At 48.7% G+C, this 27,699-nt stretch overlaps 1 protein-coding gene across 2 annotated transcripts; it reads left to right on the forward strand.

Moving 5' to 3' along the window:
• On the forward strand, window positions 1-27,699 carry dipk2ab (divergent protein kinase domain 2Ab). 2 transcript variants are annotated; one of them, XM_062521353.1, is made up of 4 exons: window positions 1-431; window positions 6,626-7,537; window positions 19,720-20,023; window positions 25,169-27,699. In XM_062521353.1, the coding sequence occupies exons 2-4, from the start codon at window positions 6,884-6,886 to the stop codon at window positions 25,492-25,494; spliced, it is 1,284 nt and encodes a 427-aa protein (XP_062377337.1). In that variant the 5' UTR covers window positions 1-431; window positions 6,626-6,883; the 3' UTR covers window positions 25,495-27,699. The 2 variants fall into 2 exon arrangements, with proteins under 2 accessions (XP_062377337.1, XP_062377338.1); XM_062521354.1 differs by lacking the exon at window positions 1-431 and adding an exon at window positions 6,190-6,301.

The following is a 27,699-nucleotide window of genomic DNA, read 5'->3' on the forward strand; positions in this document are numbered from 1 at the left end:
AAGAGCAGTAAGCCTTTTCTGTCGGGATCAGAAAACCTTGATGTTCCCAAAGGTGCTACGCGAATCGGGACAAATTGAGCCATAGACTACTGATGCTGGGGATCGCGCATGTTATTACGAAAAAGGGACTATTGCATGCAGTCGGAAAGATCCGGACGACGAAGAGTTAAGATCCAACACCAGACTGTTTATTACTATGGCTAGGTGGCTAGCTAGTTTCTAGACGATATCGTAATGGAAAGACCACGCGAGTGTTCTTAATAAGGATGCATCATGTGCGTGGAATTTACATCTCATCGCATTGATCTCCCATTGGCAGCAACAAAGTAACTATTCCTCGCCTGGTTGACAGCTGCAACTTCGAAGAATGATACAAACTAAACGCTAAGAGGAACACTTCTTAAAGACACAGGGGGGAGAAAGTCTTACAGGTTCGTGTGCCGTTTTCTGATGTTGATTGCTATTCCCATATGCTGAACTTGACTAACTCAATAGTGCAATATAATGCAATGCAATATGTCACCAACAAAAGATCTTAGTGTACTGCTTTGAAGACGTGCGACTCGAGTATTAACCTAGATAACTCACCTATCCAGGATAACGCCGAGGAAGGAAGTAGGATGTCGTAACATGCCAAGTGCCAACAACTAGGCTTTATCCACCGGCTCTATGTTGTCAGTGTTTCGCGGAAACTGGGCGACATGCACCCATCAAAAGGTCCAAGCACAGCTCAGTAAATCGCCCACTTTTCTTGAGTTTGGATTTCTTATAGATCTTATAATTTCCCAGAACCTAATAGACTGTAAGCTACATCTTTAACCCTACTTGAGCTCACTCTCTGTAGCCTTGGCTACTATATGTCTGTGCAATGATGGCTCTCCTGAATGTTGTGACATTCTGATTGATTGATTGATCGATTGATTGATGCGTTTGACAGTCGAGAACAAACCAGGTCCTAGGATAACGTTACATAGCGATAGCCTGCATTGTCTATGATGCAGAACAGGTCGTGCGCAGAACTTGCAAAGCATTGGGTTTCATATTTCTTGGCACAATTTCCAGACGCTTGAAACAACGTAACAAGATTCTTCTGAACTGACCTCGAATTCAATTATGAATCTACCCAGTGTCAGTGTTTTTTTTTTTTTTGCGCATGAGACAAGAACAGTTGGTTATTGATTTTATATTGTGTTTGTGCGGTGAAACTTTTTACAGTTTATTTTCCTCTTTGACAGAACAACGCTTTTGTAGGGTTGCAATATCACTCGCTTTGATTCTGAGAATTGTACTGCGGGATATGATCTTTTATGATTTACAAAAGCAAGCTGCAAGCATATTGGTCACTGTATACAATGTGTTTTGAACTCTCCACTTTGACAATATGCCTTTATTACCAAGTATATATACTTTTCAGTAGTAGGCTGTCTAAATGGCACTAGAAGGTAAAGACATCCTATGGTGAAATCAGTATTGTACAGCACTTAATAGATTAGTGGAATATTGAGTCTGGTCCTGAATTGGACCTTTTTTTGGTTCAGGTCGGAGTAATGGGCAATGTTACTGTAATGACATCATGACAATGCAGTTTGCTCTAGTGTGGCTCGGGATGAGAGAAAACATTGCTTTATGTGTTCGCAGTCTTGGTTTGTAATGGCCTAGGGGCAGTCTTACTGTCTGTCAGTGCAACAGTTCCAAACAAGGCGCACATTGTGGTCAGTTCATTTGATGCCATTATTCTTGTCCTCAGTGTGCTGCTCAGAGCAGCTCTGTTTATTCATTAGCAGAGCATGCTACTGCTACTGCTACTGGAGTGAAAGATGCAGATTTGGAAGGACAGACAACCCTGGAGAACAAGAATTGTAGAGTACCCGGAAGATAAATTTAGCCTTTGGTTTTGCATGTACAAAATGTATGGGTCCCACAAAACAGAACCGCTTCCAGCCGTTTAAGGATGAATGGTGGAATGTAATTGAAGAGCTGCTTAATACGCATTATGGGTTCCTGCATATGTTAAGTAAAAATTCATGAGCGTATCACTTTCAAGGACTTTTATGTGTTTAATTTTTTATAACGATAGTTGAGATATCCAGTTTTCATTGGTTACTTAGCGCATAAGCCTGTCATATCTCATCCCCTCCTGTTATTTCACTGCCCGGACAGAGGTAATGGCATGTGGACTGTGGATTAATGTTTCTGTGATCAAACATTATTGACTCCTCACAATCAATAACCTTGGCAACTGCAGTCATTCATTCTCACCATTGCCTCACAATAAGTGAGGTTGTGGCTAGAGCAGAAACTGCTGTGTGAATTATTTGTGAATTGACCAGGCATTGTGTTCTGCCCCGTGCTTTCTCTGGATCCTTCACACAGACTCGAATATACACTCATACGATCCATTTTTTAAAAAGTCGCCGTCTGTCTCCAGTCTTCCCTTTCAGACTAGACTCCTTCTTGGCAGCGTGGTGGCGTCGGCACCTATTTCTCCTCCTGGTCGTGCCCTCATTCTGAGGAGACGAGAACTGTAGCCCGGCTGGCACTGTGGGCTTTGGCAGCGGTTCAGTTTTCACCGTGCTTCTGCACCAGATTACCTTAAGCAGAAGCACAAACACAGACCTATAGTCCGAATCCTTCCTCCATTCACAGGGATTGCGCAAGCTGTCAGCAATAGGACTTCTCTTGAGACGATTGAAGAATACAAAAAAAGAATAAAACATTGAACTCAATGGGTAAACACACACTAACCAGGGGAGTGAGCTACTGAACATTTGCTTTGGGATTTCTCGACTTGTGAGTATCTCCATAGCCTTACCGGCTTCATGTCTTTTCAACTCAAACGTTGCCTCAGTGTTTTTCTTCCTCCCCTTTGTATCTGTCTAATCCCCAGCCAAACCCGTAGCTCTCTTCACTGATTTCATCATTCATCTGTGCGTGATTGTGCATCCCTTTGATACTTCAGCCTGCTCCCTCAAACTCGGGTCTTAAACAGCCCATTGAAGGTTTGTGTGGTTTCAAGGAAGAGGGGAAATAGACATAAAAAGGCTAAAGAAGTGCCAAAAAAAGGCTCTGTGGCCGGCACCGCACCGCGGCGTGTGTCTCAGCGTCCGTGATAGTTGGGCGGTCTGCCGGTAAAAACCAGTGCCTGTTCTTGGACGAGCGTGGCGAACGCTCCCAAGCCCTGGGCATGGTTGGGGCTGCCCGCCCGCCTGCCCTGCCAGGCCTGCCCTGCCCGCCATGCTGCTTGAACTTTTGGGAGGAGTCGCCGCCACAGGGGTGAAACACTCCCGTAATTCAAAACACACGCGCCAAAGGCGGGGACGTAGCGGTTTTTGAAATAGAAAAACGACCACTTTTTCTTTTTCGCCTTTTTTCGAAATCTTTTATCTGTTTGCGGAGTGAGGAGTGAGGAGAGGCAGAGGGAGAAGAGTTGAATTTGAATACACCAGGCAAAAGAACATGTGCATCTGGATAAGGGTTTCTCAGGGAGCCCATTAGATCCAGCCTGCAGTGCTGATGCCTTGAGTTTGGCAGCCCAAGCAGTTGCTTTTGTTTGTCGCAAACAAATTCCTCTGGATCCACAGCCCAGTGTGAAAAGCTCACTCGTGCATTTAGGAGTGTTTGCCTCCGGCTGTTACAGGCGTGTATTATCCCTCTAACTCTAAAGGTCAAGAAAAGGGGGGATCAAGTGGATTCCTGCACGACTTAAAACACATTTTGGGTGTTTTAGCATGTTGAACTCACCCACAGCCACGGTACTTAAATGCGGCGTTGTTCTGCTCCACTGTTGTTTTTATTCGTATGTTGGTAATATTGCCAGCATTTTGCCTGAGAGGGTGTTTCATTGCCCCCTTTTCTCTCTGTGTTTATTGGATATTTCCAAAGCCAATTTGTAGTATTCTGCTGTGTGTGCGCGCCTAGTGAGTGTCTAGTGTGTTTGTGTTTGTGTGTGTGTGTGTGTGTGTGTGTGTGCGCGCGCCAGACAGTGCTAGTGATTAGTTTTGTCTGTTTATATGCTGTAGGTTGTTTCACAGCTAAAGGTGAATCGAGCGTCTCATCAGACACCTCTGTGTTCACCTTTTTGCCACCTTTGAACCAGATACCTCTCTTCCTGTTTTGCAAATGCCTTTGCCAGGTGAATATGTCACACTGCTTAACATTGATGACACTTGTGCAGATCTCATATCGTCTCGTCTTTCGGGATCTGCTATTGTTCACTAAACAATGCAGTTCTGGGTCTGACTAATAAAACTGTATTTGCTCCGAGTCTTATCAGGTTCAGTTTCTGGCCCAGTGATTGTACCTGTGTGCTTGTTATGAATAGACCTTGAGTCAGTCTTTTCAGAAATGTAATCAGCTTCCACGTGCTTGGACTACCACCTTGCTGCCTTGTTGATTGCTTTTTTTTTTCCGGGGTCCATTTTATTTGCGGGAGGAAGGCCTTGAAAGAAGTTCAGCCCATTGTTCATGTACCGTGCCTCGCACAATTGGGAATTCTTCCAGACGAAGTAACATTAACTCATCGGCTGCAGGAATTTAGACAATTAATTTGTCCCTGTTCAATTCACCGAGGTTTTGCAAATGAGGAACACCACCACGGGTTGACGTCCTTATACAGCAAGTCGGCTGAAATGAATTCCCTCTCGCTAAGTCCAGCCAGACAGGGGGCCATGTGAAATATGCTTCACTATAATTTCGAAAAGCTACTAATATTTAATGAGAAGTGCTGAACTAATGAGTGGAGAAATGTCTAGAGGGTGAAACTTCTCAATATCCTTTCAGTGGAGGTAATACGACTGCACACTGGCTATGGCTATGTAGTTTGCTCACTTCCTTTTCTCTGACTCTGTCGTTCGTTCCTCTCTTCCTGTTCCCTTAGGTGTCACTTGGGTGTTGAATGGGGTTGAACAAGCTTGTTTGGCTCTAACCAGAGACTGTTTTGAGAGCGGCGGTGTTGTAACGCACATGTTGTAATGAGCTTTAAATGAAAATGGGCTTTCTGCCCACTGAGGGATGCTGAGCTCCGAGCTCTGAGCTCTGAGAGCTGAGGTAGCGACACAGGCAAAGTGGACAAAGGGATCTGTACAAACACACAGAGGAGCTTTTGTCTTGAAAAGTTGCTCGTGGGCTTTGAATTTGATTCCAACTTCTTTTCTTTTCATCCACCGTTCCTCGTCATCTCTCTTCTTTTCCTGCTTCCCAAGGTCAGTCTCTATCTGTCTATCATCTTTGTCTTTTCTCTCTATTCTCTACTGTACTCTCTTTCTTTCTCTCCCTCTGCTCTCTTCCTCCTCCCGCACTCTGTCATGCTCTATCTCTTTTCTGTCAGCTATCTCACTATCATTGTACCATTTCTCTCTCTCTCCCTCCATCTCTACTGCTCTCTCTCTCTCTCTCTCTCTCTCTCTCTCTCTCTCTCTCTCTGCAAGTCCCACATCACTTCTTTGAGCGTGCATCTCTGATTCCCTACATGAACTACAGACACTTTGACGTGCGTCGCTTTATCAGGAGTGCATTCTCCCCAGACAGACACACACGCACACACGCACACGCACGCACACACACACACGCACACTGTTACCTCTACATCAGTGACAAGTAGTTCTCTCGCTCTCTCTCTCTTTTTTTCAAAGACTCGACTTCAAAGCTAGATTAGAACTTACCAGGGCAATTCTGATCAAAGGTTAAACAGCTGCTCAGTAGGGCCCCACTCACGCAAGCACAGTATGTATGTCTGAGCGTGTGTGTGTGTGCGCGCGTATGTGTGTGTGTGTGTGTGTGTCTGCGTGTGTGTGTGTCTGTGTGTGTGTGTGTGTGTGTGTGTGTGTGTGTGTGTGTGTGTCTTTGTGTGTGTGTGTGTGAAAATAGAATGAAGATGACTGGGTTTCCAGAGGAGCGCTCCTCCAGCACATGGACGCACTTCTGCTTTTCCTCCTCGTGATCGAGCTGATCTGATGGCTGTTCCGCATTGCCGCACATTGTTTGATTGATGACAGCACATTGATGACATTGTACATCGCCCTCAGTGACACTCCCCCCCCCCCCCCCCCTTTTGTCCCTCATTCACACTTTTGTTAAATTTATTAGCCCGTCACTTTTCTTATCAGGGGATCGTAAGAAGTTATTTTTCAGAGGGTGAAGGAAAAAGAAAAAGTGGACGACAGCGAGAGAGTCTAAGTGAGAAAGAGAGAAAGACAGAAAGAAAAGTGAGGAAAAAGAGGGAGAGGGAAAGAGTGCAAGCAACAAATGAGCCTTTGGTTGTTTTACTGTTTTGGCAGGGATCCATCTCGTTTCGGCTGAAAAGGTAATGAATTCTCTTAAATGACCGGAGCAATTCCAATTTGTGAGACGATTTGAAATGCCACAAAAAGTCTTTGTTTTATAGATGTGTGTACTTTGGCACGTAAGGTTCTGAGCTCAGGCAGGGAAATGGAAAGTGATCTTTTTTGCTGGTGAATTGCAACGGTCATATTCTCTGTTTCTGTTGAATACTGATCACTCTTTTCTCTGTTTTTCTCTCTGTCTCTCTCTCTGTCTCTCTCTTTCTCTGTCTCTCTCTCTCTCTCTCTCTCTCTCTCTCTCTCTCTCTCTCTCTCTCTCTCTCTCTCTCTCTCTCTCTCTCTCTCAGGCTGACAGCATGCCCAGCAGGGCCGCCCAGTCCCTATCGCGGGGGGACCTCGCCGCACCTCTCCTCCGGCTGCACCTCTAAGACGACCATGAATGGGCGGCGGGAAGCGACGACGACAACGGTGCGCCTCTAAGGCACCCCCTCACGCCGTCCCCGCGCTCTCTCTCTCTCCCCTCTCTGCCCCCTCCATCCCATCGGCACCCCCTCCTCCACCCACCACCGCTCCCTGACCCCTCCGTGACCTCCTCCGCCCCGACCATGCTGCGCTTCCTCCCCCTCAAGCTGGGCCGCGTGTACCGCTGTGCGAAGCTGCTGCTGGTGGTGGGCCTGTGCGTGGTGGTGCTGATGAACACCCAGAGCCTGTTCGCCTCCTTCCAGAAGAACGAGCTGACGGACCGGCGCTTCGTCAACCTCAACAAGTGCCCGGCCTGCTTCGGCACCAGCTGGTGCCGCAAGTTCATGAACGGGCAGGTGTCCTTCGAGGCGTGGGGCCGCCTCCGCTTCCTGGACGTCTTCAACGTCAAGAACGTGTTCTTCGCGCAGTACGGCGAGCCGCGCGAGGGCACGCGCCGCGTGGTGCTCAAGCGCCTGGGCTCCAGCCAGGAGCTGGCCGACATCGACCAGAAGATCTGCAAGCGGGCCACGGGCCGCCCGCGCTGCGACCTCGTCCAGGCCATGTACAAGACGGAGTTCGCGCGGCTCAACGGCGACGTGCGCCTCCTCACGCCGGACGTGGTCGAGGGCTGGTCCGACCTGGTCCACTGCCCGTCGCAGCGGCTGCTGGACCGCGTGGTCCGGCGCTACGCCGAGACCAAGGACTCCGGGAGCTTCCTGCTGAAGAACCTGAAGGACACGGAGAGGATGCAGCTGCTGATGACGCTGGCGTTCAACCCCGAGCCTCTGGTGCTGCAGGTACGTCGTTTGCCCTGTCACTCATCTCCTCCGTCTCCCGCCCTCCACAGAAATAAAAGCGCACTGTCTGTGATCTCTCGCCTGTGGTAATACAAGCTGATCATACTGTTTGCGCCTCGGCTGCCCTTGATGTTTCTTGCCGGCGGAGTAAAAAAAAATGTGTCAGTTTTAGGTGGGCTGCGGAGTGGTATTGAGAAAAGCAAGACTGCTCTAAAATTGCAGACATTAGACGTGTGCATATTGCACAGAGCATTTTTTTTTTTCTCTCTCTCCTCTTGGCTCAATGCATTTTGGTAGCTGCCACGAGGCTTGAGCTTAAAGCGGTCTTTTGTTCCTTTGTTTGCTCGTTTTGCCTGGGAAGGCTTTTCTTGGGGGTTGTCTCGTTCAAGTGAAAGCATTTGCCCCATAGATTTGTGTTTTCCTGCGTTTTGAATTATTCAGGCCTTGGTTAAGGCCGGGAAGGTCTCAGTGCTCAGACGGAGACTCCTGGCACTTGAGACTACATTGGGATGACCTACCAGAAGACCATATACTAACCAATTTTACATTGTTCGTTTTTTATTTTAATTGTTAAAAAATATTTATTTGGCCTTTTTAGGCCTTTAATCGGACAGGTCAGTAGAGAGCGTGACAAGATGGAGAGATGGTCCATTTTCACATTAAATGGGTCAATTGGTGTCAGGCAAAGCTGTCATCAGCGCGTTTCTTTTCATCTAAATATGAAGACAATCCTCACACGCTCCTCATTGTTGGTCATGTGGGCGTGATCATTTGTTGGGAGAAACATGATTGACAGTGTAAAAAAAACCTCACCAACGTGTATTTACTCATACTTCACATCAACAGCATTGCTCAACATCAGGTTCAGTGTAGTGACTGAAGACATAGTGTGCAATCATCTGTCGTTCAAGGCAATCCATCGCGCTGAAATGGATGTAATGGCTTTCAAAGGCCACTATCTACCTTGCCTTTTCTAGAATGATTTACAATTGGCCAATCAATTCCAATTTCATTGGGCATTGACTGGACGTACGTGCAGGACCAGGACAACAAAGGGGCAGGCGTGCGAGGGCACTCGATATCTGCGCTGACCTCCCGGCGTACAAAGGGGGACCTGACACCCCCTAGACATTTGGGCAGACAAAAGCGGGTTCATCCCTTCAGCGATGCCAATCTATAAAAGTTGATTAGCCGTTGTGTGTGTGGAGTGGGTCTTCCTCCATTTTTTGCTCTTTTGCTCTCTCTTTCTCTCTTTTCTCTCGGTCTCTCTCTTCTCTCTCTTCTCTCTCTCTCTCTCTCTTTTTCCTCACTTCATCTGACTGCTTCAGTCTAAAAATGGATATAGATGAAGCCATGAATCCATGTACTTGTGTTTGATCGCAGTCAGGAGGTCCTTATGAAATGCCTCCCATCTTCAGTGCTGCCCCATGCTGTGATACAGTACACACACACACACACACACACACACACACACACACACACACACACTGGGCCACAACACAGGAGTGGCATTTATCTTCATTTGCGTGTTAACCTGCTCTCATGAATACTTGATTGGACGTTGAACTCCTGAACCCTTACTGAACCCTCACTGGGGTCTGGGGAACTCCGTCACTCGCCTGGCCCCTCCTCCCAAAATAAAAGGGTGACCAAGGGGTTTGTGAGTAACTCTGCACTCTGGGAATAGCACCTGGAGCGGTGTGAGAGTGCCTTTGGCTGTTACAAGCCTGGAGTCTAGGAATGAAAGAAGAAGAGGAAAGAGAGAGAGAGAGAGAGAGAGAGAGAGAAGGGGAAAAAACTCATTTGGAACAGAGTGCAATAGAGGAGTGTGGGAAGGGAGGAAGAGGGGCGAAGTGGTAGCGGAGGGAAAGAAGGAGGAGGGGGAGAGTTTCCAGCGAGGCCATAAAGAATTAATGGTGACTGCGCAGACAGAGCATACAAAGATGGTGATGTTCCACAGAGCCCAGTTTCATAACTTGCCTGTCAGACACATTCTTCTTACAGGTCCTTCTCTGGGAGTCTGCTTTCCCAGGGCGCTGCGGCCTCTTTCCCACTGCCAAAGCCAAACGCTCTGCCAGTAGGTCTGCGCAGAGGGGAAAAAAATAAATGCTCTAAGTTTACCCACATCTATGCTCTCATTTTGACAATACAGATGTGAGCGTGCTTACTTGTCAGGGTTTTGGCCAAATGGAAATGGTTTGATTTAACACGGTGGCCTTGGTTGGTCATTGCTGTTTACTGTGCTTCTCTCGGCTCAGGAGCAGGGCAGGACTTGTATCTCATTCATGCATCTAATTCTCTCAGATGAGCTCGAGCCGTCCCTATTTTCAGCTTTTGATGCCTTCGGCAGTGCTCATCTCACAAGCTCATTTTTCCTTGTGCGAGAGGGGGGTGGGGGTGGGGGTGGAAACGGGCCCTCTTTGTTGTGAGAACACAATACGCTGGGTTGTTTTGCCGTGGTCCAAGTCCAACAACATGGCTTCTGTTACTCTCCAGTAGGGGAGAGGGTTGGGGTTGGTGGGTGGGGTTGGAGGGTGGGGTTGGTGGGGGTTGCACGGCGTCTCGCTTTCCCCACACTCGCTGTCACAAGGAACTTTATTCCTCTCAGGAGAGTGAATATTTTTAGTCCGGAGAAGCAATAAGGAAGTGCTGTGGAAATGTCCGTTTGCTCCTACAGAGCAGTGCGTCGAGAGCGCACAGCTTTGCTCATTCGCCAACTGCTGACCAGAGCAAAGCATGCTTGTTATTATTTTCACGCTGCGCTGTGCTGTGCTGTCGTTTACCACCCCCACCCTCTCCTCACACACACACACACACACACACACACTCACACTCACACTCACACTCTCACCACATCCCCTCGCCCTACTACTACATGTAATAATCTTTTATTGACTGGTTCCTATTGATTTCCTTCAAAAACAAGAAGAGAGAAACTATAGTGGAGGAAAAAACACAACCCTTCCCTTCTTCTCAACAGTTTCTCGGGCCTCATCGCCTCGTCGCTTTCTTAGTTCTCAAACTTGCAGGGGAGGAAGGAACACTGAGCTCCCTCTTTGCCTAATCCTCGTTGGCATGTCAGGTTCCTGTTCGACGGGGAGTGTGTGTGTGTGTGTGTGTGTGTGTGTGTGTGTGTGTGTGTGTGAGCCATGGGGATATTCAGGTCAGCCCTGTTGAGACGTGGCCTCTTCCACCCTTCCTTAGCGGTTAGCATGTGCCTAGGCAGGCGGCTGGTAGCTGTAGCGGTTAGAGTTAGCGTTAGCGGCGTCTGCGGAGGGAGAGTGTGGGCTCATCTGCTCGTTGAGCCTGACAAACAGGACCCGACAGGCGTGCAGGGCAAAGCCAGTCAAGGGTGCGCTTATCTGCCCCAGACTCCAAACTGCGTCTGTTAAGACAGCCCCCCCCCCAAAAACAGACACACACAGACACACAGACACACAGACACACACACACACACACACACACACACACACACACACACACACACACAACCTCTCGCTAGACACCCTGCCTAACCTGAAGTTCATGGCTTCTTGCTTCGAAAGCCTTCCTTGTGATCAGTCAGCTTAGTCAGCTGAAGAGGCAGGTGCTTGAAAGTTTTTCTTTCTTTCTTCCCTTTTCTTCTCTTCTCTTTTCTTTTCTTTTCTTTTCCTCCTCACCCAGATTTTTTTTTTAAAGAAAGGCTCCTGTTCATCACGGCCTTGAAAGTCAACTTGCAGTAAAGTCCGCTGCAAACAGCAGAGGCCTTCGAGTAAACATGGCGCTGATAAACGGCCCCGAATCCGTGTTTGCATTTTTAAACGGCTTGCCGCCTGGGCTGTTGACTTGGCATGCGTCGCGGTGTAATCAAATATCATGTTTATAATAATCTCATTTAGGGAACGCGCCGCGTAAAACCGCGTAAATCCTGCGCGTCTCGACTCACGGGGAATGTTGCGCCGAAGCTAAGCTCTGCTTTCAGGCTGACTGTTGTCGCACTCGGCGGTGTGATCGGTGTCCTTGGCTGTATTTGATGCGCACTTTTGGAGGGCTGGGTGGTGTGTGAGTGTGTGTGTGTGGGTGTGGATGGGTGGGTGGCTGGGGTTGTAGAATTAAACTTGCTCTTCTGTACTTAGCTGCTTTGTGTGGAGCCTGTGGTGATGAGGCTCTCACACATGATGGGAGGTTTGTGTTGAATGCTTAACCTAGCTTTGGTGCTCAGCCCTCAGTGTCCGTCATTATTGAGACCGGGCCTTTGTTTGTGGACTGAATCCTGTTAAGCACAAGACAGACAAAATGATCGGGGACCGCTCCTCTTTGGCCACCCTCTCCCATATGGTATAGCTGGTGGAGAGAGAGAGTGTGTGTGTGTGTGTGTGTGTGTGTGTGTGTGTGTGTGTGTGTGTCCACGTCTGGTGGATGATTCTCCCATTTGCGTTAACTGTGAATGGGCTTGGCCGCTTGGAAAGCCTAATCTGCTCCGTACACATGGACACATTCAGACCCACACACACACACACACACACACACACACACACACACACACACACACACACACACACACACACAGAGACAGCAGCAGCTGTGTTTGGTTAAGTAAATGCCCGTGGCTGTTCCCCAACCCCTCTGCTCACCACTGCTTCCCCCCTGTGCTCCCACCAGGCCACACACACACACACACACACACACACACACACACACACACACACACAGTGGGAGAGGGAGTCACACTCCCCACCTCACGCACTGAGAATGTATTTTTAAACCCCCTGTCCAACACAGTTACAGTCATTTTCAATCTCATCCACAGTCATAATAACAACCCAGTGTATTTCCTGTCAATTGCTCTGTTCTTGTTTTGCTGTAATGATTCCTCTCCCTTGTTTAGCCTTGAGAAACATGTGCAACTTCCAGTTCAATTTAAGCATTTACGCCAGAGCTTTTCAGCTTTCATGACGAGAACCAAACTCGAAGGTAGGGCCCCACAATGCTCTCGAAAGGTTGTCGATGCCAGGATTATGTACGAACTTCTGAGCTTCATTTCAGCACATACATTAAATTGACAGCTAGCGAACTGTGACTAGCGGTTAGCAAAGTGTGTTACGGAATAGAAACGTCGACTCCTATCAACCTCTCTGCATCCCTGCTCTCGTTGTCGTCGTCGACGCCACATATGCTGTTGATGTAACATTGGCATTAGATCATCGATAGCCGACCCGTTTAAAAGGGTACAGACACTGAAGTGTGCGGGCATTCTGTTGCACCCCGGGCACCCTGGCGGCACTTGGGGCGCAGCTCACGCTGTACGTGCCCCATGCCCGTGCCCATGCCCGCTTCTCAGCGACTCTGTGTAGCGTTGAAGAGGAGCGCCCCCCTAACCCATCTTCATCCTCGCTTCCGACTCTCACCCCGGGGTGCCCGCGGATGCGTCATTCCGCCGCTTACTGTGCTCAGCCTTTACATCCTTCCTTTCCTTCCCTCCCTCGTTTCTTCTCCCCCCCCCCCCCATCGTTTCTTCTCCTGTGTCCGCCCTGGGCTCCCCAGTTAAGACTACGTCTAGCGTGGATAAAACGCTGTGTGTGTGTGTGTGTCAGAGGAGGAGATGTCTTTAGAAGAGGTGAAGCCTTCCAGGGTGCCAAATTAGCGAGCCTCCCTATTGTGATGGAGGGCTCTCTGTGGACTGGCTGGGCTTTTAAACTTTAATGACCAGCAAAATGCCAGACGCGGATCTAGGTACTACCGCCCCCCCCCCCCACACACACACACACACACACACACACACACGTATCCAAGGTCATTGGCAGATGACAGAGGAAAGACCCATCAGGTCTGGTCTTATAAAAACTGGATTGATCTAGACCAGACCTCTCAAACGTTTCCAAATGCTCTGGTTTGCTTTGGCCCGTACGGTGTGTGGATTCAAGCGATCTGTAGCCTCCATTATTTTTAGAGGAGCCTCTAATTGGCTTGCTGGACTGTGTAATGTGTGTTTCACAGTCACTGCGTTGATTTTTTTCCTTCTTTTCCCTGCATCTCTTTCCTCATCCCTCTATCATTTTTTTTCATGCTTCACGTCACTCCCCACAATGCTGCATGTTGCCGTTTCCTCTCTCTTTCTCTCTCTCTCTCTCTCTCTCTCTCTCTCTCTCTCTCTCTCTCCCTCTATCTCTCCCTTTCTCCCTCTCTCACCCTGTGGAGTGGCAACCTTGTCTCAGGTTTTTTTTTTTCTTTTTTCCTTTTTTTCGTTAGCGCGTCTCTTCTCAGATCCTCTGACGCTAAGTGCTTGTCCAGACGCGTTCTGTTGTCGACCGGAGGGCCGGGCTGGGGGGAGAAAATGTGGAGAATTTCACCACGCCCTGCCAAGACGCTTTAAAGCGGGCTGGGGTTTGCGGGCACTGGGCGGGGCGGAGAGCGGAGAGCTGGGTGAAGTGCTGGCAGCGCTCGTGAAACAGACCCCCGGCTAGCTGCTAATTGCCATTGTCCAGAGCGATTCCGACTGTGATGTTTATTTATTTTAAGTGTTTTGTGGCTTGCTCTACTTTGTGCTGTTTTTAATCTTGTGGGTGAGCTCACGCGCACATGCACACACACGCACACATACACGCACACACACACACATTCACACAGTTTCATACACACACAAACACAAAAATGCACACACTCTCTCTCTCTCTCGCACGCACGCACGCACGCATGCACGCACTACACTGAATATAGAATCTCTCACACACTACTATAGTGCATGGAGACATCAGAGGACCCACTTGCCCTACTGCAGATGGACCACACAGAACACAGATGCCCATTTTAAACTGAGCTAACTATGCCTAGGGATCAAATCAGGTTCATTTGGCACCTGTATTGATCTCGGCTGCCTGGTCTCACTGCAGTTACTATGTGCACACACACACACACACACACACACACACACACACACACACACACACACACACGCTCACTCTCTCCCATGGGTGCATCTTTTGGAAGGGCAGACCTTGGTGAGCAGATGTCAGGGCGCAGGTGCACACTCCTGTGGATTTTGCCGCACTTGTTTCATCCTTGCCTCTGGAGGCCAGCCATTTGTCTGTGTGTGTGTGTGTGTGTGTGTGTTTGTGTGTGTGCGTCTGTTTGTGTGCGTCAGGGGGGGGGGGGGGGGGGGGGTGAAGGGTGTGTGTGTGTGTGTGTGTGTGGGTGGGTGTGTGTGTGTGTTCATTTCCAGCAGGCCCCTCTGGAGATGCAGCTCAGCATTTTTCCCTGTCAGACTGCACGAGGCCGCCGGATGGTTCTTATTCAATTAGAGCGGAGAAATGCTCGCGTTTTGTCTGCAGGAGCTCTGGCTCATTTGTCTTTGTCCAGTGGCTGTCAATCAGTCCTCCGCATTTGTTAGTGTGTGTTTGTGTATGTGTGTTTATCTGTGTGTGTGTGTCTGTGTGTATGTATGTGTCTGTTAGTCAGAGACAATTCTAACCCCTTGTTCAGTACATGAATATCCATTCGAGCACGATATCCTGGCAGTTTATGGACATGTGAACGCCTTGTTATGCGCGCTGTTCTCCGAGTAGTTAACCTCCTCACTCACACGTGCAGCTGTGGGGTGGGGGGCAGGGGGGGGGCATGGATGGATGGAGAGTTTGTGTCGCTGAAAAGGAGGCGACCGGGGAGACCAGAAGGGAAATGTTCCGTGATCGCTTCCTCCTGACACCCTCGGTAATGTTCCTGCCCCGGCTTCTGCGTCCTCAGCACTTTCGGAATACCGTATCCCCTCATGTTTTCAAGGAGAGGCCGGCAGCGGAGGGGAGAAAACTGCTAACGCCGGCCAGCCTCTCTCCTTCCCTTCGTCTGCAGCACAGCCCAGGATCAAGTGAAGAGTTAAAAAAATAAAAGAGCCTCTCTCACTTTTTTTTTTTCAAAGAGCCCCTACCCTTTAAATAAAGTGCAGTGGGTGTTATATGAGACTCGGGTTTCCAATTTATTTGGCCACTTCAACGCCTCATCGCCGGCGTTAATGACTTCTGCCGAGTCGGGTTTTTAAAGCGTGCCCAGGGAGGGTAGAGGGACTAGCCTCTCAGGGCGGTCCGTTTATTTGATGCCAGTGGAGAGCTCCTGTTCTCGCCTTTTTTTTTTTGCTTTGCTTTTTTTTTTTGCTTCTTTGTGAAGTTTCCATCAGTCAAACCCCACTTGTCGTAAAAAAAAAAAAAAAAGAAATGATCATTTGAGAAGTAGTTTTTCACCCCAGAAGACACTTTTTTCCTGAGTGTGACAAGGACGTTATGTGGCCTTGCTTCAAATTTGCCAGCTGTCTCAGGAACGCTGTTCAGGGCAATGTGAGGATGTATGGAAAGGCTGCGCCTGATTCCGCGCTAAATTTTGCAAAAACAAAGCGAACGTATCGGGTTCACATCTCGCGCTGCTTACCATAATTTTATGGCTGGTTAAATGTGGCAGAGTGCTGCGCCCTGGGCGGTTTCGTCGTCAGGAATTAGCCGCTTAGCTCGGCTTGGCAGATGTGTGCTGTGCTTGTGTTTAGCGGGTGTTGGCTCACGTTAGCCCGCGTCGGGGCCTGCTGACACACTGAGCAACTCGGACGGCCCTGCCTGCCGCGGCAGGCTTCAGCGAGGGAACATGACGGCGTCTTCACGAGCCTAAGCGAGGCCGACAGCGTCGGAGACTGGCCCTGGGGCCTCCGTTCGTTCGTCAGTCTGCCCGCTCGCTTGGCTCCTCGCTCGCTTGTGTTTTGCCTATCAGACAGGCAGCTGCCCGACCTCTCTCCCTGTCCTTCTCCAAACCTTTTTCTCTCTCTCTCTCTCTCTTTCTCTCTCCCTCTCTCTCTCTGTCTGTTTCTCTTCTACTGTCTCTCTCTCTCTCTCTCTCTCTCTCTCTCTCTCCCTCTCTCCCTCTCTCTCTCTCCCTCTCTCCCTCTCTCTCTCTCCCATACAGTGAAGGGCCCCCGCTCCACAGAGGATCTGCTCGGCCCCTAATGGGATTCGCTTTTAATCCTGCAGTGCTGCGCTTGTTTGGCTCAATCTGGCCTGGGCGCGAGCCAACGGGAGGAGGACGCTGCGCTGCTCTGCGCTGGCCTAATCTCACATGGCCGAGTGCTGTCGAGGGGCCGGGGAGCGCGCTCGCTGGAAGTGCGCAGTCGGTTTCTGAAGCCCGAGAGCGCAACCTTTCATCGACCGAAGAGCCGTTTCCTCCATTTTTACGGCTCCCCCAACTCTCCCCGTCTCCTTGTCAGTTATTGACTCGGCTTTGCCCGCTCTCGAGCCCGTTAGGCAGCTCCGTGGCTCTCCGCGTCGTTTTGCAATATTATTTTAATTAGCCATCGAATATATTCATTCGGCCAATTTCTGAGCCGACCTCTCAGGATGTCTATTTATGAACACGAACGTCCGTCAGAAGTCCGCTATATGGATTGTGTGAGTGAGTCAATGAGAGAGACTGACCGAGACAGAAGGACTGGTGGAGTCCCCAAATCAATATGATTTGCCATGTTTAGGACAGACACCAGACTTTGCTCCAGAAGGTGATGTCTATCACGTTTGCCGTCCTTGCTTCAGCAAACCTACCTTTGAACCCTTCGAATCAGTAAAGGCACTCTGAAGTTTGAGTATGACAACGAAAATTAACAAGAGATAGAGAGAGTGAGAGAGAGAAAGGGAGAGAGAGAGGGAGGGGTAGAAAATGGGAAGCTCATCCAGACAAAGAAAATGAGAGCAGAGAAGCAGGTGGAGGGAAATGGAGAAGCAGGTGGAGGGAAAGCAGGCGAGGAGAGCGAGAGAGCGAGAGAGCGAGCGAGAGCTGGAGGAGCGCGAAAGCTGGGCTACGAACAACATGCCCCAAACCACAAGCGTGACGTATGGGCAGCTGGTGTTAAGTGCCAGACATTTCATTTCACTTTGGAATTAATTTATGTAGCCGTTCATCATTTATTTATTCGTCAGCCTCTTTTCCTGAATGGATCTTCCATTTTCTACTGAATCCCCCCCAACCCCCCCACCTTAATTATTCATGCACAGGCCCATTAATTGTTAATCGCAGCCTGTACGTGTGATGAGGGGGGGCTGCTGGAATTGGTGGCTCGGTGGGTACTGTGAAGAGAAACATTCACACCTTATACCCACCTCTCTGTCTCTGTCTGTCTCTTTTTTTTCTTTCTTTCTTTCTCTCGCTCAAATTCAGATTCAAATTCAAAAGGAGCCTTATTAGCGTGACCATAACATTGTACAGTATTGGCAAAGCATTTGGGTCAAATACATCAAAAGGGGAAGGGAGGAGGGGGGAATCACACATGTAAAAAGGAATAATGATAATTGTACAATTATAAACTATGGCAATAGTTTTCTGTCTGTCTTATCACTTTCTCTCTTGGTCTGTCTCTCTCTTTCACTTGGCTATTCTCATTTGCGCTCTCCCTCTTGACACACACACACACACACACACACACACGCACACACACATACACACGCATAGGGTGAGAGATGGCTCTTTTTTTATACATGTCATTGACCCTCATTAAGAGGACAAAGTGAGAGCTAAGTGCTGGCAGGTGAGAACCGGGGTGAGCAGACTTGCGTGGGTGTGATTGGGTGGGTATTGGTGCTGTGCTGTGCTGTGCTGTGCTGTGCTGTGCTGTGCTGTGCTGTGCTGTGCTGTGCTGTGCTGTGCTGTGCTGTGCTGTGCTGTGCTGTGCTGTGCTGTGGTTAAATCAGCTGGAATGATGCAACAGCATCTCCACTGGCTCCAATCCCACTCAGCGTCCCTAACGCAAACAGACGGACGCCGTTAACTCCTTTATGGGGCCAAAAGCCCCGGGCCTGAGAACCTCGGTGCACACGTTCGTCTGTTTGTGACGTTGTGTTTACGATCCGGGGGTAGAAATGGATTTACTTTTGGCCTTCTGCAGCACGCTTACCATTCATGACAGCACAGCAGGTCCCTTCTGGCATTTGTGTGCACAGATGGATTTGATATTGATGAGGACTTTTTCTCTTACGACTACAAACTCACCATTTGCATTGATGACCACAAAACAGTGTGTGTGTGTGTGTTAGTGTGTGTGTGTTCGTGTGTGTGTGTGTTTTGTGTGTGTGTGTGTTTTGTGTGTGTGTGTGTTTTGTGTGTGCGTGTGTTTTGTGTGTGTGTGTGTTTATATGTGTATGTGCCCATAAATGCCTGTGATATCAGTGCCGTTGCCACAGCAAGCTGTCCCCAGGTCTGTCCCCACACGGCGAGCCACAGCTGCATGGCCGCGTGCTGATAATTAGTTTCAGTGAGGCGGCCGCTGTTCACACACACATTAGGCTTTTTAACGCGGCCGTTAAAAGAAAGGTGCCAACGTTCCTGAGGTGGCTCCTCACTCCGTCACGACCTACTCCCCCATCCGCTGGCCTTACTGTGGCTTTGTGGTTGTTTCTGTAAGGTGTGACTGGATGTGCAGGAAGTCAACGTCCTTAAAAGTAGAATACCCACGCACATCCTACAGGTCAATTTTGCCCGGGTGCAGGATCTTCAAGAGCGATAAAACAAAAAGATAAAAAAAAGTATCCGCACACCAGTTTGTAGCTCCCGGTGAGAATTAAAAACAAAAACTTTTTGAAAGTCAAAGTCCTGCCATATATTCTTTCTACCTGTGCACTTAACACAGGTGATATCACTAATGATCTGATCTACCAGGCTGCTAGTTAGGATTTAGATGGTTTACTAAATGGTTGGATCAAACGCTTGGCCAGCTGACTTTTACTTTCTGAACCCGGCATGTCCACCTCTGTGCGTGAAAGGCGGTGAACTGCGTAACGAGGGCGGCTGAAGCGCTCTCTGAGGAGAAATTACAAATGGTTTCATGTTGTCTGTAGCTATATGACACAAGGAGCGACTTGAGCTGTTTGCATTGGCAACACCGTGAGGAAGAGGGCGCGGTGTGTTTGGTGTCGCGGTCGCGGGAATGTGTGTGTGCGCGTGTCTGAGTGAGCTTCATGTATCAGATGCTATCTCGCCCCCCCGTACGCTCGACTTGCATTTCTCCTCCTCGGTCGCTCTTTATCACTCTCTGTTTCTTACAACTCGCATCAGTGTTTTGTGTGTGTGTGTGTGCTTGTTTTTGAGCTGTATGTCTTAGATGCTATCTCCTCAACCTCCTTGGTCAGCCGACTTACATCTCTCTCTCTCTCTCTCCCTCTCTCTCTCTCTCTCTCTCTCGCGTGCAGAGCTTCCCGTCGGACGAGGGCTGGCCGTTCGCCAAGTACCTGGGCGCGTGCGGGCGCATGGTGGCGGTGAACTACGTGGGCGAGGAGCTGTGGAGCTTCTACCACGCCCCGTGGGCGACGCGCGTGGACCTGGCGCGGCAGCTCATGGACATCGCCGAGCAGCTCACCAACAACGACTTTGACTTCGCCCTCTACCTGCTGGACGTCAGCTTCGACAACTTCGCCGTGGGCCCGCGCGACGGCAAGGTGATCGTGGTGGACGCCGAGAACGTCCTGGTGGCCGACAAGAGGCTCATCAGACAGAGTAAGCAGCACCCCGACTCACTGTCCTTGCTCACTCTTACAACGAATGTGTTTGTAAAACACTCTGTGTGTGTTGTCCCTATCTGAACACAGAGATATGTTAAAAAACAACACAATTTGTGTTAGTTTCAACACAAGTTGAGTTCCCTACTTCCCTAAACACATAAATGTGTCATTTCCAGCACAGCATTTTTGGTAGTGCTGCAGTTCTGGTCCTAATGTGTTTCACTATTGTATTATTGTATTTGTTTGTTTTTGACTCCACTGTTCATCTCTTAATGGGTGGGAAAGTCTGCCACTTCCAGCCCACTCATTGGACTCCGTAGACTTTCCCCCCACTGGATGACTTAAGTTTGTTTGGAATGGTCTACATCCTCTTATTATTTTCCTGCTCACACCATAATAATTCAGCCTAATCTCTATGCTTTAGTCAGTACACAATGTTTTGCATTCACAACTACAGAAGAGTATTAGTAGGCTAATATAATCAAATCCAGAGAAAATGTAACCCCTCCGGAAAGAACCGGCTGAAGTAAGAACTCTCCTCCCCACCCTTTGCTCTCATTGTCTTCCTTTTCTCGCCATTGTGGTCATTTCTTTATGAGTTATGTGGAATGCAATACCTAAATGTCAGGTGAGCCAAGAATAGAATGTAGTTACAATAGAATAGAATAGTGTAGTGATTATATTAGTGAATATAGTGATTTACTATCAAGACTATGAAAGGATACGAACAGGGCGAAGAGAACAATCCAGAGCTGTCATATCTATCGTAGCATAGCATCCCCTAAAGACACAACAAAAGAGAGCAGAAGCCAATTAAAACGGCAATCAGGCCTCATGCTAGATGAAAGGAGGAGTGTTTGAAAGAGGTTTACATGTGTAGGTAATCTCTCTGATACGCTTCACTGCCACACCTATTTTCCTCCATGTTTCTCCATCGCTCTCTAGCTCCTTTTCTCTCCATATCTCTCTCTCTCTCTCTCTCTCTCCTCCCTGTATCTCTCTCTTATTTTCTCCATCATTCATTATTCTTTTAAGCCGTACTGTGGGAGTTTTTTTTAAAGTATTTTAAGTGTGTTGTCATCAACATATCTTGGCGTTCACACATTTAAGGACTGGGCTGGATTGGGCCGTTGGGATTAGTTTTGCCCGTATTTGTTTAAAGCTGTTGTTTACTAGATCTGGAGCAAGACAAGGAGGGGTGTTTGTGTGTGACTCTGTCTTTTCCTGTGTGTGTGTGTGTGTGTGTGTGTGTGTGTGTGTGTGTGTGTCTGTGTCTGTGTGTGGGTGTGCGTATCTGTGTGTGGTTTCTTTTGTGCATTGGGATGTTTGCACAACTTTTCCCTGTCTCCGGAAACAATGTTCCATTCACTCGCGGACAACGTCGCTGTCAAAGTGATGCCTCGCAGGTCCCCCAGTCAGCCAGGCTAGCCGCGACTTTATCCTTTAGACCACGCGCTCGCCGCTGTCATAGCCACCACTCAGTCCGGGCAAAGCCCTCCAATAAATAACGTTTGTCGCAACACGGAAGGAGTTGTCATGGCGATGGGTCAGGGGAGGCCATTGTGACCGACTCTGCTCTGCGTGGGACCTCAGGCCTCTCTTTCTCTTTCTCTCTCTTTCCCTCTCTTTCTCTCTCTCTATCTATCGATCTCCCTTTCTTTCTTTTTTTTTCTTTTTTTCTTTCTGTCTTTCTTTTTTCCTCTCTTTCTCTCTCTCTCTCTGGTCACTGACAGTGGTGTGGTGTTTGGTGAAAGCCTAGCCCTATAGTCGGAGACGAGGCTTCACCGTGGACATTCGGACCTGACAGACACTGTTGGGGGGAGAGTGTGAACGGTGTGCTGGCCAGCGCACAAGGTCTGTCAGAGGTGAACGGCAGATGGACAGTGTGTGACACACACACACACACACGCACACACACACACGCACACACACACGCACACACACACACAGACACAGGAGCGTAAAGTGACAGCCCCCCTCCTGAAAGCTGGCTTGTCACCAAGCCAAGCGGCACACAGAGACTGGCTGTCACACCAGTCCACTAGAAGATGGAGCGAGTGGCTCCAAGGTCAAGCCTCTGCCTCGTACCCAGGGATCAGTCCTTCTCTCTCTCTTTCTCTTTCTCTCAGTCCCTCTCTTTCTCCTATCTCTCCCTTGCTTTTTCTCTCTTCCTTTTTCCCAGCCAGTATCTCTCCATCTCTGTCTCTGTCCCTCGCGCTCTCTCGATCTGTCTCTCTCAATCTCAGTCCCTCTCTTTCTCCTATCTCTCAATCTCTCCCTCGCTTTTTCTCTCTCTTCCGCTTTCTCAGCCAGTATCTCTCCATCTCTCCGTATCTCTCTCTCTCTCTCTCTCTCACTCGCTCCCATTCTCTCTCTATCGTTCTCCCTCTCTCTCTGGCTGTGCGTAGCCGGCCAGCACTCCAGCCGTGCCTCTACCGTGAGCTCTGGAGAGGATTTAACACCGGCCCGCCGTCTGGGAAAGGGCCTCTGATTAATGGTCGCGCTACGGCCGTGTCCTTCGAGCAAATGTGAGAGTAGAGGGCGTCCCATGCGGCGCAGTGCCGGCGGTTTAGGCAGGTGTTTTACCGGGGGGGGGGGGGGGAGGACAGCGAAGGCGCTACCGTGGCCCGCGGCACGCAGAGAGCTAAATCTACCGAATCTCATTCACAAGCACTCGCATATTTAGACAGCCTCTAAGCAAAGCTGAGGGAGGGATAAGAAGCCAGCCAGGCAAGTGCATTTTTTACATTTAAGATGCACACACACACACACACACACACACACACACACACACACACACACACACACACACACACACACACACACACACACACACACACACACACACACACACACACACACACACACACACACACACACACACACAGAGCAACACACGCACACACACAGAGCAACACACAGAGCAACACACGCACACGCACACATAGACACACTTACATACACACACACACACACACACACACACACACACACACACACACGCGACGCTGCCTAAATCAAACACACTGTGTTTTCCTTTGCCTCAAATGCATGAGCTCACCTGACTGGCTTGTGGGGCAGAAGGGCAGGCGAGGCAGAATTGGGAGACCTTCAAAGGAGCACGTGGAGCGAAATCGGAGCGAAATGAATCTCGTGCTTAACGGAGGATGGCCGGGGGGCGCGGGGGGGGTGTGTGCTTTCACGCCTGCCTCTCCCCTCCTTTTTTTTCGCGGGGGAAAGCGTGAGAGCAGGATGTTTGCCTAACCCAGCCAAGTGGGGCGAAGCTGCGTCGGAGGTGGTGGTGGTGGTGGTGGTGGGGGTGGTGGAGGCGGCGGTTGAATTCTGCGCTCGAGGAAGAAGGGTTCTGCTCGGCTGGTTCGGGGTAACACAGGCGTCTGCGGAGCCAGAGGCCAGTAAATATGAACAAGCCCTCACACTGCTCCGTCATCGGAGGGGTGGTCTGCTTCACCATGCAGCCGAGTGTGTGAGTGTGTGAGGCCGAGGGAGTATGAGTCTGTGTATGTGTATATGTATGCTGGAAAAAGAGAGAGCTAGAGAGACTCAAAAAGTGTGTGTGTGTGTGTGATGTATGTGTGTGTGGCCGAGGGAGTATGAGTCTGTGTATGTGTATATGTATGCTGCAAAAAGAGGGAGCTAGAGAGACTCAAAAAGTGTGTGTGTGTGTGTGTGTGTGTGATGTATGTGTGGGAGAGAGAGGGAACATGAGAGTGTGTATAGTTTATTCTGGGCAACATTAAATTAGGGTTAATGATCCTCTGTGAGCTGAGGTGTGCTGTGTGCTGCTGTTTTGCATGGCAAAGGCCTGCATATGCCTCTGAAATGCAGATCGTCTTGCTTTACAGTGCCCAGATGCAGGTGCAGGGAAATTGCTGTATTATTTTCCTCCGATTTTATTGCTTGCCAATGGGGGGTTTTTCTACTCACTATTATCTGCCTTGTGTGTGTGTGTGTGTGTGTGTGTGTGTGTGTGTGTGTGTGTGTGTGTGTGTGTGTGTGTGTGTGTGTGTGTGTGTGTGTGTGTGTGTGTGTGTGTGTGTGTGTGTGTGTGTGTGTGTGTGTGTGTGTGTGTGTGTGTGTCTGTGTCTGTAGAGAGAGAATCTGTATGTGGTATTGTGTATGTGTGTTTGTGCAGCTGTGCACACACATGATTGTTGGCTTTCTGTACATGACACACACACACACACACACACACTCAGCAAGTTCTAGACTGGTGTGCAGCAGCTGCTTTTGAAGCTCTGGTGCTGTAATTGACTTCTGCTCACCTTGCTGTCCCCTGAGCACAGGCAGTCTACTTAGCTGGAGGAATTGAAGTGTGTGTGTGTGTGTGTGTGTGTGTGTGTGTGTGTGTGTGTGTGTGTGTGTGTGTGTGTGTGTGTGTGTGTGTGTGTGTGTGTGTGTGTGTGTGTGTGTGTGTGTGTGTGTGTGTGTGTGTGTGTGTGTGTGTGTGTGTGTGTGTGTGTGTGTGTGTGTGTGTGTGTGTGTGTGTGTGTGTGTGTGTGTGTGTGTGTGTGTGTGTGTGTGTGTGTGTATGTATATATGTGTATGTGTATCCTCACTGAGACTTTAAGATGCTTGAGTTAGATTAAGCTGTTCATGAGAAGATGGAAATATGGAGGTCTTTGTGGAAAAATATAAACATAATATAAAACAATTCTCCCACAGATAAGATATGAAAATGCTGCTTCCTTCACTTAAGAATGTAATGTGCAATGTCTGCCTACTCCGTGTACTCCATAAAAGCATGGCTCTATTAGTCTGATTGGCCTGGGCCGCTATAAATAGCCTTGCTGGGATGCTGGGAAGAGTTGTGCAGAGATGAGTTCCTCTCATTCATTCAAATAGGAAAAGCATCCCCGCAAACCCCAGTGGTAATGACGTGCGGGAACCCTGGCCATCCATGGCGGCTGAAATTGAGACCTGTCTGAATGCAGCCCGGTTCCTGGAGCTGCTCTCTTTTTGTGCTGTTTTTCATCCATCATCAATCACTCACTTTTGTTTACTCACTTTCCTGACCGCAATGTTCTCTTCTTCTGCCCTCCCCCTCCCTCTCTCTCTCTCTCTCTCTCTCTCTCTCTCTCTCTCTCTGACTCTGTCTCTCTCTCTCTCTCTGCATCTGCAGATAAACCAGAGAACTATGACGTGATGTACGAGAGCAGGTTTGAGGAGTGCGACAAGGAGGCCTGCCTCTCCTTCTCCAAGGACGCGCTTTGCACGCGCGTCACCGCCGACCACAACTACTACGCCATCTGCCAGAACCTGTTGTCGCGCTACGCCACGTGGCGCGGCAGCACGGGGGGACTCCTGCACGACCCCCCGCCTCAGGTGACCGGACAGCTGGAGACGCTCTTGGACGAGTGTGCGAACCCCAAAAAGCGCTACGGCCGCTTTCAGGCAGCCAAGGAGCTGCGCGAGTACCTCACTCAGCTCGCCGGTCCAAATAGGTAATAAAAGGCCTTTAGCGTTAGCGAGCTAGGCTAAGCTAAGCCCTTATGTTGGTTTATGGGCTGCGCCCAGATACCGTCCTTTCACGAGCTGACCTTCATGACCTCCTGTTTGACATCATTTCCTCTTTCTTCGCATGGCAGCATCATTTTGTTGTAATTTTTTTTTTTGTAAGTACTCATGAATTCCTTTTTTTAACTCCATTTTTTTGGTGTTACCGGAATCATCTGATGCAAAAAAAAAAAAACACACACACATAACTCTGTTAAGATGAACGGAAAGCAGGGAAAGGTACAACCCTGTTTACATCCAGCACACCCATCCCGGATCTTACAATCACATTCCCTCCAGAGAAGGTGCCGTCAATGGACAGGTGGGGCGCCAGGTGTCGGGTCCCGTGTGGTGGCGTGACCTGGTTTTCGCCTGGTCCTTCGAGGCGGATTCCTCTGCATCGCAGCTTACTGTTACCAGCCCTCAGACTCTTACTTGACAGACCCCAGCTGAGTTTGAATCCGTGTCCGATTTTCACTCTTCGCAGGGCGTTGAGCCTGGTTCAGACTCACGTTACGCGCAAGACGAGATGCGTTGCTGTTTTTTTCCCAAGCAACAACGTCTGGGCCTCCCCCATCTGAACTCCCTCAGTGAGGCACCTCCGTCAGCTCCTCACAGCAGGGAGCGCTACGAGAAGGGGAGTCGGGGAGCGAGTGTGTGTTTGTCAGTGAGAATCTGCCTCTTACATCTGAAAAAAGTCTTAGTTTCTTTCACCTGTCATGGAGAATCACTTGATATTTTCTGTTAGTTAGTTTGTTTATTCAGCTCCCTTGTAATTTGGCAATCAGCATTGATTTTTTTTTAATTATTATTTGGTTGTGTTCCTGTCTTTGTGGGGAAAGGCTGAGATGGTTTTTGAGATACTTGTACATAGGAAAAAATAAGAGATGAAAAAGGGACTTGTGGCGTCCACATGTTGCAAATGTTTTGCATATACCAAAGAGTCGGGATATATGTACCACTCAGTCGTGACCTTAGAAGCAGTGCTGCCCCCCCCCCCCCTTCTTGTGCCACCCCAGTCAAAACAGCTTCACTCTGCAGCACTATGTATATGGAACCTCATTTTGGAGGCTTGTAAATTATTTTTTTAATTTTTAAATTGGGCTCGATCCAACATGACTCCAAACCATCCAGTGCTATCAAGTCACAGAGGTAATAAAATCCATTAATTGCCTGCTAATGATAATTAATGTCCCTTCTCTCCACTCACGCATTTCAACTAACATTAAGTGACACTGAAAAGGGAATGTGTTTTTGTGTAAAAAAGGCGAGAGTTCCAGAATGGGGTTCTTCAACCCTTGAATATCTGAGCTACGTTTTAATTTCACAGCTCCCAAATTGAATTAATCAAACATTCATCAAATGGCCCCCCACACACTCGAGTTCCATTTGAAGTTTGAGCCACCGAGCTTTCAAGCTGCCAGACCTGAATTTCTTAATGATTTAGCACATTAGGTTGGATTTTGCACTTGGTGAACCAATGAATTAATTCAAATTTGTGCGAGTGTGTGTGTCTGCGTGCGTGCGTGTGTGTGTGGGAGTGTGTGCGTGCGAGTGTGCATTTTGATAGCGAGCTAAAAAGGGTTTCACACCCTCAGAGCATCGGCACCGTTCATGACCTGCTTGTGTTCGGTGGAAGGTGTTGACAGTGGAGCATTAGAAAAGCCTCTAGATAGCCAGATAATCATTTGCACCTAAACACGTGAACGCTTCAAAATGAAATTAGATTCTCCAACACCAATGGGCAAACTTGGTTTTTATTGCTTTTTCTCCCTCTTTTTACCGATTGCAGGGAGAGCTCAGATCTTCTTTGTTTGGAAAAGCAATAAGTGTAAGTTTGGTCATTATTTCTTTTTTTTTACGCCCCAACCCAAGGATATATTTTTCTTTGAGTTTTTTTTTTATTATTATTTGACTGATGTCAAAGTTCCCTAAGAGGAAGGAGACAGGGGCCTCCTCTGGAGAGGTGAGCTGGAGGTGGGGGTTGTACGTGCGTGAACAACTGTCTGCTTTTGTACTGTACATTTTTTTTTGTTTTTGTTTTTCATTTGAGTATTATATCAGCAGTGTCTGATTTTACTGTGCCTTTCATTCAAAAGTTGTCTATACAACTTTTTAGTGGGTTTAAATATTAAAATAAATGACTATATATATACA

The sequence above is a fragment of the Sardina pilchardus genome, chromosome 19 (assembly GCF_963854185.1).
Source record: "Sardina pilchardus chromosome 19, fSarPil1.1, whole genome shotgun sequence".
Lineage (NCBI taxonomy): Eukaryota > Metazoa > Chordata > Actinopteri > Clupeiformes > Clupeidae > Sardina > Sardina pilchardus.